Source organism: Phaethon lepturus, unplaced genomic scaffold (assembly GCF_000687285.1).
Source record: "Phaethon lepturus isolate BGI_N335 unplaced genomic scaffold, ASM68728v1 scaffold728, whole genome shotgun sequence".
Taxonomy (NCBI): domain Eukaryota; kingdom Metazoa; phylum Chordata; class Aves; order Phaethontiformes; family Phaethontidae; genus Phaethon; species Phaethon lepturus.
This window is the reverse complement of record NW_010558042.1, coordinates 34,914-46,755: the sequence shown is the minus strand read 5'-3', so window position 1 is coordinate 46,755 and position 11,842 is coordinate 34,914. Positions and strand designations below refer to the sequence as shown.

Here is an 11,842-nt window from a genome sequence, read left to right as displayed (position 1 = left end):
CCCCGGCAGCAGCACCTAGTTTCTTGCTGTGGCGGACGATCAGGCATGGCGGTGTGCTCTGCGAGCCGGCACGCTCCTCTCCAGGCGCGGAAAAGACCCTCCTGCAGAAACTGCGTCTCACGTCCTGCTTTACTCCGGCACAGCCCGGCTGGCGCGCGCTCGCGGCCGCTGCCCCTCGTCACAGTCGGCAGCCCTTGGTGGAGGCATCCGGAGTCCCTCGCCCTCGCCCAACGCGCGCCATTTCCCCTCGCCCGGAGCCCAGCCGCCATGCGGCACAGCTCTCACAGCGGAGAAGGCAAAGGGGTTTCTGGGCAGACAGAGGCTTCTTCTGAACAGAAAAAATGATGTAACAGAAACGTCCCTACACCTTGGTAGCAACAATGTCAGTAGTGTTGCCACTTCTCGTTTGGTCATGTCTCTGGCTGTATTTGGTGTTTTCACCCTATCCTCAGCTTCCCGAAATCCTGTTAGAATTTTCTTTTGAAGAAAAGCCCGCTTCTAGTTTCGTGGCTATGACAAAAAGCTTGGAAGTGTGCCCCATATCTCTGAAAAACTCAGGGGAAAAGAAATGCAACACCCTCCCGTGCGTATATATGCCTGTGTATATCTGCGCCTTTTCCTTCTGTTGTGGGTTAAGCTGAGCGTGTGCACTGAAATACGTTGTTGTCTCTGAGCATCTACCGTGTATTTATCAAAGCCAAAAGAGCAACAGGGTTTTAAATAATTAACCATCACACACGTTGCAACTATATATATAAATATACAGAGCATCCACATACATATGCATTCTCATACTGCTTTAATCATTTCTGTTAGTCTTTTAATCCCCCAGTTTAAAAGGGGCCTCTGAAATCTAATGTACAGATCCTGGGAGAATCTATAAATCTCGCAGGGAAGGGCTGTAATTAAGAATGGCTTGAGAGGGGCATGTAAGCAGCAGGTCGGGTGGACCTTTCATTTGCAGATAAGCTCTCTAAGTCATTCTTCCCTGATTTATATTATAAAATGCCCATTAATCTCTTTCAAACAAAACCTAGCCAGAGTTGTATCATTTCTGAGAGACAGGGAAATGAGGGGGGAGTCCAAGAGTAACAGGAATTAAAACTACATGTTTAAAGCCTTTAGTAGGGCATTTCCGCATCATTCCTGTTTCAGTATCTGACTTACTACCCCAAAGAGAAATCCACAGTCCAGCAGAAAAACCTTAGGTGATACAAGATGTTAGGTAGGAAGAATGAGTTAGGTTGTAGGTGTTTCTAAGCACAAGAGCTCATCATTTAAGTTTTCTGTTGGTGTGAAAATGGTATGGGAGTTGTGATGCCTCCCTGTTGCCAAAGGTGAGAGCTTACACAGGGATCTCAGGGAAATTAATTAAAAAAGGATAAGGAGTTGCATTCATATTTTGTGCTGTTGGTCTAATAACATATGAATACAGAGCTGATTTTGAAGGTATATTGGGTAAGGCTTACAAAACAGGGAGAGATTAGAATCAGGTACTTCTACCGGTTCTTCTACAGTCTGTTAACAGTTACTTAATTTTTGTATCTCTTGTACATTTGATTCAGTGTAGATCTTGTTATAGTCTCACTTTATAATCATTCCTTTATTTCCCATACACAGTGCGGGGGATAACTGCTGCAGCAGTGGTTTGCAGTGTGGTCCCTGCTATGAGTATTTCTTTGTCTCTGTAACTTCATCTCTGGCTTGGCAACATCTGCTGGAGAGGAGACGATCAGAATCCTTAACGTTGCCAGAACGCAGGCCAGAAAGCATCATAAACTCTTTCTGATCTGCTTGCTGGATTATTACTTGAAAGCTAGCAACTGCAGCGTGTGTGTGTGTGTGTCTGCCTAGGGGAGGGGTTCAATTACCTGAGATCCTCTGCAGATACTAGCAGCGGCTCGTGGGGAAGTCTCATTTAGTATGCAGAATAAAATCGCTATGGCACTGATCATATGATCTGAAGACTCAATCCTGAAGCAGCACTACTGAAAAGGGGAGGTGAAACTGCATAAGACACTCCGTTCAGACAGCGGGAGGCTGTGAGCAGCACACGAATTTTATTCAGCAGGCAGGAGGAGAGCTGCTAGATTGGTCTGTTAGGCGTGTAGTCGGGAAACCACAGGAAAGCTTTATTTCTGGCAAGTCTGCATTTTTGTCAGGATGCACCACTGGTGTTACTAGAAAAAGGGAAGCCTGCTGCTATGTGAGGTTAAGAGGTAGAGGCAGTGATAGCTACAGAAGATCCCCGTGAAAGTCATTTGATAACCACCTTAAATACTCCCTTCAAGAGTGAATTTAACTGTGGGAGAGCACTGGTTCCAGCTGACTGACTGGAAAGTATGGTGAAAAGGATGCACTTTCTGAGGAGGCATTGCACTGACAGCAGAGCACACTAGAGGAGAACTTCTACCTGCATTGCTGACATTTGGGAGAAATAATATAAGAAAGCATTCTGGTGCCAGGATTCTTGGTTGTTTTCTTCTTTTTTTTTTCCCTGAGTCCTGGAGAGGGATTTTGTAGTCCCCTCCCTGGGGAAAACACCAACCAGAACTCAGAATACTGAAGACTTTGCAAAGAACAGGCATGGTACAAAATGTGATTTTGGTGTTTTTCCGCAGGCGACTCAGCCAAAGACCTGCTGTTGAGGAGCTAGAAAGAAGAAATATACTTAAACGTGAGTATTTTTTTCCTAAAGTATTTTATATGTGTCTGTTGAAACCAGTGATTGCATTTCTAGAACATATTATTTTTAAATAGACAAATTCATTCACTGAGATTATTTTCTGTACCTAAAAGTTTTAATTTTTCGCATATCCTGGGTTTCAAATACTGCAGGAATCAGAATTTACAACTTGATAAAGGCACACAATTTAGTACAGAAACGAATAACTTGTTCAAATTTAGGCTTTCAAATAATTTTCATTCTGATTATGCTGTTATGGGTGTCTAAGAAGGGAACACAATTTTAGTGTCACCCAGTGCAATGCGAATTGGCCTGTCATTTTTCAAGACATGGACTATCATGGCAAACTGTACACTCAGTACCACCAAGGCTAAAGAGGAATGGACAAAGCACACTTGCAGAGGTGTGATTTTCCTAGCAAGTACATTTGTTTGTATCATTAGAGACCTTCCCAAAGACACGTCAAAGAAAGATCATTCTGAGATATTAGAGTTATTAGAGAGACCATTCCAGGCCTGTTACAGATGCTGCCCAGGGGAATGTTCTCAACATCTCTGAAATACACACAAGGCAGAAAATGGCAACTTTTTTTCCTAAAGATTGGTGTTCTGTCCTGGGGATCAAACAAGTGATGAACATAATCCCTTCCCTTACGAGTGCTGGGAATCCTCTAAGTTAGAAGAGGTGAGAGAGAGCTTTGAAATTGTCTCCAATATAGGTCTCAGACGGGAGAAAGGGGGAGGCCATCTGCTTGAAGGAAACATATATTGCTTCGGTTATTTTCATGGTCTATTTAGTGTTGAAAGACAAAAACCAGAATGATGTGAACAATAGTTTGTTTCTCATTAAACAAGCATAAAACATAAAGCCACCTAAGTTTATGTCATACAAGCAATGCTGCCTATGCTATTTAATTCATATTTAATTATTAATGTGATTGTAATTTGCTAGGGAAAAAGTTATCTACATTTTGTTACCTAAATTTAATGTATCAGAACTTTCTTAGTAGTTCATAGAAAAAAACCCTTCTGCTCTTGCCATTCAAGTTATTAGGGATTTCACTTCAGTTTTAACACAAAAGAATTCCATAGTCAACTCATATTTATCAGTATTTTCAGTACTGTTCCAATGCATACATCCCACCTGGTAAAATTAGATGTGTCTAACGTGCATAACTAAATGAGAAACAGGATACAATGCATACTTTGCAAATGTGAATGGATGAACTCAGCTTAACTTCACCTGTCATCTACCACAAGAGACAAGAAAAAGCATTAACCCAAGATTCTGAAATATGTGGGGGCAGATTTTCAAAAGTCAGTACCTAAGATCTCTGAAAATGTTTCTTTGGGTTTTTCCTGGCTAAGGAAGAGCTGATCTCTACTGAAAGAATCTATTCCTTTATGTTTACTTTTTGAAGTGTGCTGGTTACATCCTTAATCAGGGTTAAACTGACCAGCTTTAATAATAAAAAAGTTTGAATACATTCATATAATGAGCTTAGAGAGAGATAAAGCAGAAAGAAGATAAAGCAGAATTAAAGATATTTCCTGAATGCCAGATAAACATACTGGTCTAGATTTGTATCTCATTTAAAGAGCTCCCAGCATGGAGCAAATGTATTGACTTCAGTTCAGTGACTCAGGCTTTATACAGGTTCAGTTGAGATCAGAACCATTTCTATTTTATTTACCTCTTCCATTATACAAAAAGCTAGGTATCTTATAAAGAGCTAAGGTCATCATGTAGCTGTGTCAGGTGTAATCTTCAAAGGCTGGACAGACGCAACAGCTCTAGTCTCAGTTTTGAGTGAATTTGGAAATTAGTAAAGTCTCCTTTTATTAGCAGGGTTATCAAGATTCTTGTTATGGACTTTAAAACCTGGATTGGGTCTGACATGCAAAGCTGTAGCAGTATACATGCCCTTCAGTGAAATCGCTACAACCTCCTCCAGGTTGTGAGGGTTTGTACAGTTGAGTCCTAAGTTTCCTAACATCTTTGATATTCATAATGCATCCTGCTAACGGAAGCAATGCTACCTCCAAAGCTGTTTTAAGGACTAATAATTCACATTTGCACAACTCTGTCAAAATGAGAAGCATATTGCAAGTGCCTAAGTGCAACTACTATGTTATTTTAAAACAAATCTCAGTAAGATTAAAAAAAGTGACTTATCTCCCTTAGGGAGATATTTCTGACATAAAAGTAATACTTAAAAAGCAAACTTACAGCCAACACTTTCTTACAATTTTGTTGATGCTCTAAGTCCTTTACTTTAACTATAGAAGCACTGCTGGTTTACCACAAAGCATGAAAAGCACATGAACTAAAATCACAGCCCAGGTGTTCACGTGTTCTTCCTGTATTCACCAGAAGGCTGACATTCACATTCAAGAAGGCAGCGTCTTAAATCACACTGTACAATCCCGCCTTTCATTCTTAACACCAGGAATTGTTTTAGTGTCACGTGCAGCTAAGAGTTTCCTGAATAACTCACAGAGCAGCAAAATGAATTACGGTACTGCACATGCCACTTCAGAACTGGGAGCATCTCTCTGCTGAGATTGATAAAACCAGCCCTCACTAATGAGTGGATCCAAGTGTAGGCAGAGTGATGATAATGGAAAAACCTCTCCGGTTTGTCTCTGTAGTAACACCCGAGTTTTATAATGCCCTTGCTAGCATTTCCTGTCAAATCTTGTTTTATTTTTTCTGAAAGAACTGTTTCTTGTATTTCTTGAAGCTGCGAATAAGCACTGAGCCTGAGTGAATGTTTCATAGAAATGGGTCACTATACATGTTTAGTGTATTTGGAAAAACATTTTCTGATCAGAAATGTAGATTTGTGGATTTTCCTTAGGAATTCTCTCAGTGCATATCACAGTCATATCTTAGAAAGGCATTACACCATACAAAATGCTCTTCTTTTACTAAAAATACATATATAGGAATATCTACTCTAAAAGAGGTGAATTAAAACTGAATGAAGCATATTAGTACCATGCAGGTATCTCTACATCATAGAATACACACTACTTTTTAAAGCTTGTTCTCTTTTTAAACATTCCAGACTTAAATAGCTGCTCATCCCTGACAGAGCACTAATTTAGCTGTCCTATTCTCTTTTAAATTTGTGTGCCTTGCCACCGAATTGTAATATAGCACTTTCTAGCATTTTAGATTAATTTGACTTGCATTTCTACTACAGCTAGTTATGGCTATGCGCTACTATGTTATTTTAAACAGATACTTATCATTGCATTCCAGTGTAATCTAATGAGCATAAAAATAAGGGAGAATAATACTTCATTACTAAAAATATAATTTTCAAAACTCATCTGCAGTGCTAGTGGTTTTTTGAGGCACATTAAAAATCATGTGTGTGCTTTAACACTGGGAATACCTATTGCGAGTGGTATAATAGACTTCACAGTAGTATCTACCCTTCCCAGAATGGTTAAGGATTTTTCTCTCTGTCTTCAGCTTTGTTCAGGTCATAGGCTCTCGCCTTAATTTAGTAACAGATAGTACTAGAAATAGAAACGCCATTAAGTCGTTTCCCAAGGCAAGGGATATATTTCACCCAGTGTTACAGCACTCTATTTTTAGACCCAGTGTGTAGGAGTTATCATGGCTTGAATGTTAATAGGCACAACACACAAAAGCAAGCTAGCTTAGGTTAGAATGGAACGCTACAAAAGAAAACCCATGAGGATAAAGAGGTTGTAAAGTCAGCAGCATATCCTGAATAGCAGAGAAAAAAAGCATGCAAGTCGAAGATAACTATTGTGGCAGCGTGATCATCTCAAGCTGTAGCTGAGAATAAGGTTATATAGGAAAGAGCATACTTTCCCTGAAGCTACTGCAATGTCTTTTCAGCATCTACAGCAATGTATGGCTCAAGCAACATGGAGAATTAAAAATGATAGTTAACTATGGTATATTTTGATTTTCCTTCTAAAGTTTACACAGTTGAAGAGTTGGTGTGGCTGCTGTTGTTTTATTAAACCTCCTTGGAATTGGGAGTTTAGAGTACAGGAAGAGCTGACATTGGCACCAGTACGTTGTCCTTACAGAGAGGTAGCTCTATGTTCTAATAGAGAACCAGAGAGATGTACTGAACTAAGTAAACATACAGCTAAGAACCAGCTACTAATTTTTCTGTGCTCTCATTTTTATTGCCTGGAACTTTGGAAACTAGTGATCCCCCTTATGAGGAAAGTAATCTTTTTTTATGTATTCGCTGCAGAACGAAATGATCAAACAGAACAGGAAGAAAGAAGGGAAATCAAACAGAGACTGACAAGAAAGGTAAAATCTTGCAATACTCCCTATTAGTTTTTAGAAATTAAGCAAAGCTAATATAACATCAACCAGTCATAGAGGTCATTATTACACAAAACCTCCCTTGATATACATCCTCCTCAGCAGCGTCTGAGATAGTGGTATCTAATAACATGAATTATAAAAATATCTACCTTATCTCAGCTACGTGAGACTTGGTAGGATATTTACACATAAACTTTAAATCAAAAAATGTGTATGTGCTTGCACAGTGCCTATTTTGCAACTATAATGCTAGAAAAGGGCTACTTCATTCTTTGTAGCAATCAGTAGCAGAGCTGACTCCCTGCGGAGCACCAGGTGTGCTCCCACAATAAATCTATCTTTGCATTTAAGGTGTTCTCAGAATCAGAACTAGATCTTGTTATTGTTCTGTTCCTAGGAATCCCTGCTGGCATTATAAACCAAACATGCCAATAACTTGTTAAAGCCAAATAGAAATTCATACAATGGGTCCAGCCTTGAAAACCTTACACAGACAGTCTGACACTGACTGTCTTCACGTATTGTAAATGCATTTTATCAATATCCAGGTTAAAATATTTTCCTCTTTTGTCCTTTACAAAGACACTGTGCTGTAGCCCACAACTCCATTTAAACCATTATTACTCTCCTAAAAATCCTCTGAAGGATTGGGAATTTCCAAGGGCTGGGTTTTTTCCCCCGTATACATAAATGCACACTAAGCTAAGATGGGAAGCAGAAAATGTTGCACATTTAATTGATGTGTTTGTTTTTAACACTGGTTTTATTTTACAAAACTATTTAATACAGCTTAATCAGAGACCTACAGTTGATGAACTAAGAGACAGAAAAATCCTGATTCGATTCAGTGATTATGTGGAAGTGGCAAAAGCACAGGACTACGACAGGCGAGCAGATAAACCGTGGACAAGACTATCAGCAGCAGATAAGGTACTGAGATAATTAAAATTACAGATTACTGCTTTCAACTTACTTTGTCTATAATGATACATCAGATTCTGCAAAGATATTTAACCTCTGGGACACTTAATCTCTGCAAATGTTACCATTATTTTTTATGCTGAAACTATATTGACCAACGCATAGTGTCATAAAAAATGCTATTTATAAAAATGCCTATTTAGTACTGTAAAAGCTTCTACCCAGTCCATCAATTCATAGGGGAAAAAAGAAAAAAAGTGGCTACAATCTTTCGTAATGCTTTAGGGATGCAACTCAAAAACATTTCCAGCCAATGCAATATTAACATTTATCCTCAGAGTGGAAGTTTTGTCCCAAACATGCAAATATCCTCCACTGTGTTTCTAGATATGCAAATATTTCCTTTCCTGTTTCCTATGAATGCTCAAGGAGTCACTTGATCCCACATTTTCACAAGCATAAACAAACACTCATTTTTATTCCATCCCATACCTGCCACATAGCTGATTTACATCCTAATTTAATTTTCACACTTAGGTGCTCGAGTACTAAGAAAAGTAGTTCAGCATGATCCCAGATAGAACAGTTGCTGAGTAAGTTTTGAAGTTTCAGGGCTGCAGCAAGCAGAATGAGTAGGGATGCTGAGATAATTACTGGGTAAAACGGCAAATACAGGACTGTTACCTACTGCTTTGTTCTGAGATACAGCGATCAAACACTTCATTCTTCATTCCAGTGCCTCCCTAGTACAACGTGTAATAAATGGTTTGAGAGGACTCATACAGAAAAGGAACGTATTTCTACTACGGTAGTTGTTCTCCTGAGCTCACTAAAATGGTGAATGAGCTATTGTATATTAATCAATGGACTAATGATTTTGTACTGGGTATGTATTAAAATTGGGCTTTTCCTAGTTTTACTGTTTTTATAGTGTTAACTAGGCAGGTTTATAAGCTAAAAAGAAAGTGACAGAGTGCAGCTGCATATACTGGTGGCATGTGTCAGGAATTCAGGGTCAGGAATTTGACCATTGCATTTGTGACTGAAAACCTTCTCTTTCAGAGTAGACAAATACATTGTTTTTCCTCATTCTTCTTTTAATAAGCAAAATCTTTGATATAAAACATGAACATGGGTACAAGCCTCATAATTTTAGGTAGCTAAACTACAAAGCAGCACATATATGAGAGTCTGTGAAAGCACCAGTACGTTCCAGTTCACTCGCAGCTGCCATTTAAACAAAATAATGCTCTCACTTTTATAGTCTGGAATTTCATTGTATTAAGCACCAAAAGAGAACATTTTTCTTCACTTACGACTGTGCAATCCTACGGATACAGGTGATAACACAGCCTGGACTGGTACTTGCAAGTTATGATAAGGCAAACTCTGATTTTTATTTTAAAAAATGACACACATTGAAATTCCATGAAAGTCAGTGGACCAGCTGATCAATTTCTCAGCAACTTCTCTTATTCTTTAATAAATTTAAACTGGAATCTTATTAAATGTGAGACAATAAGAACAGTGGTTTTGTTCTCCTGTCAGAATTGCTTCTAGAGAGAAGTGACCCTGTCAGCAATCAGTAATGAATGCTAAGTAGTATCGTGTCACCAATCTATATAACCTACATATTCAGCGTCTCTACTGGCATAGTATACTTTGCTATGCCCAATACGTATTATTTCTACTTTAGAAAACTGTTCTGCTTTGCAAAGCTGGAATTTTACAATGCTTATAAATACAAAATAATTTGTTAACCACCTTCTATTTTCAATTCCTAGGCAGCAATTCGGAAGGAGCTAAATGAATACAAAAGTAATGAAATGGAGGTACATGCATCAAGCAAACATTTGACAAGGTCAGTTTTCCAGCTATTTATTTCCATTCCCTGATAAAAACCAGGCTGCTTGAGTCCTGAATCTGTACCTTTTGCTCTTACATGCTGGATGTGGGAGAAGACTATGCAAAGGAAGCTTTATCTTAAAAAGAAAATGGGAGTGTTTCTCTTCCTGTTCAGAACCTGGCTTTTCTGATTTTTTTTTCTTTAATAAGCATGTACTGAGAAGCCCTCAGCTCTTCTCCAGAGTATCACTTCGCTTGTATTCTTTGCACCTAAGACTGAAAAGCTATGACAAAACATTTAATCTAGGGTATAACATAGGAAAAGAAAGTGTTTTTTTTAAGGAGATGAACAACTTAATACCCTACATAAAGTTGCTGTATTTAAATGTACTTGTGTGCAGCCTTATTATCACAAACACTGCAACTTCTCTGCTAAGAAATATAAAATTACAAGACATATATAATGGCCGTAAGTAATGGATTTCTTCTAATGGACTCAGCCTGTCATTTCAGTACCACTTGAATGTCAGTCCCAGCTGCTATTGGAAGCAGCGCGACCCCCAAAGCACACTTAATGGCAGTCCAGCAGTGGCCAGAATTGATAACTGGTTTGGATCCTTGTCACTCCCAGAGTGCCTGGGTCAGTGTCAACCCAGTCAATCTAATGCTCGCTTCCTGTGCCAGCACTGATGACAGGTTAACATGCATGAAAACATTAATTTCCCTTTTCCAAGTGGGGAAAAAATGTGAGAGAGGCTGATTCCACAGCCATTGTTACTTGCAAAATGACCTTGTTATAGTTAGAAAAAATTCAAATAGCTATCAGTTATTTTCTACAATTACTATTAGATCTCGAGCAAGTCCAATTGCTCTTAAGACAAACTTCTAGGAGTTGCTGGGAGCACAGTGTACTCTTGCCCTGTCTGTAAGCATTCTCAGGCGTGCTTGCTGCTAAAATAAGTTGCCTAACACTGTACTCAGGAACTTGATGTGCAGTCTCGCATGCTGGAAGGCTCACTTCAGCAGCACCTGGGCCCATGTTTCCATGCTTTTTTCTGAACTCAGAATGAATTGGAGCTTAACTGAGCTTTGGATGTTCGATGAAAAGATGATCTAGGCAAATACACTTGAGTCATAAATGCAATGTACACTGACCTAAATGCTGTATTTACATAATTCTAGACCATTCATGCAATTGTTAGGGCCCTTTTAACATTCCAGGACTCAGACTCAACATCTATGGCGAGACATCACTGTGTTGATAGAATGAAATATAGTGGGGAAAAAATGGGATGGCTGCAGTTTTAAGTCTGAAAGTGAGATATACCTTCTCTAACTGAAGCTACCTGGGGAATTTAAATAGGTTATAAAGATATATTTTGAAATTTGCTCAGGATATTAGGAGTAAACAGACTTACAATATACAATTAGTGCTAAGGCATTACAAATGATTGGGACTTTAATTATGTCTCTCAGCCAAAAGAACAAGCCTACAGAGCAAGATTATATTTATTCCAGACAGACTGAGACTGTTGTACATTAAACCAACAGTATGGCCTCATATTTTCTGAAGCATCAGCTCAACATCACTTAACTCTTACAAAATAACAAGATCACTGCACAATAAAGAATATTACTACCAATGACAAACTGTGCCTTAATTCCTAAAAGAAAAAAAAAATTCAACCCCATGCTTATATTTCCATTTGCACTCCCAAATAACTGTAAACTGGTTAGACTGGGCCCTGAGGGCTGTCAGTGCACCATGGTCATGTCATACGTGTGGAATTATGTAGGTGAAAATTTAAACTTAAAGTCACTAATATTCTTCAATACTGGTGCTGTACCTTTAAACAGAATGAATATTCTTTTTAAGAAAAAAAATTGTTAATCTAACATAGAATTTTTAAAAATTCTATTTCTTTTATTTCTGAGTGATTTGAAAAATGTCTTATTTCTCCTAGATTTCACAGGCCATAGAAATTTTCTTCTGAGAAGAATCTGTCTTTACTTTTTGATATTGCTGCTGAACACACATCAGGGAATATATAAGTCTTTCCC

At 38.6% G+C, this 11,842-nt stretch overlaps 1 protein-coding gene across 1 annotated transcript in view; it reads left to right on the top strand.

Moving 5' to 3' along the window:
- Nucleotides 1–11,842, top strand: part of PHACTR3 (phosphatase and actin regulator 3) — a 53,189-nt gene that overhangs the window by 40,823 nt on the left and 524 nt on the right. Inside the window, exons 8-12 of the mRNA XM_010292916.1 lie at nt 2,622–2,677; nt 6,936–6,997; nt 7,805–7,945; nt 9,721–9,797; nt 11,746–11,842. The exon at nt 11,746–11,842 is cut by the window's right edge and continues 524 nt beyond it. Of these exons, the coding sequence (XP_010291218.1) occupies nt 2,622–2,677; nt 6,936–6,997; nt 7,805–7,945; nt 9,721–9,797; nt 11,746–11,761 (352 nt within the window). The 3' untranslated portion in view covers nt 11,762–11,842. The remainder of the gene's footprint in view (nt 1–2,621; nt 2,678–6,935; nt 6,998–7,804; nt 7,946–9,720; nt 9,798–11,745) is intronic.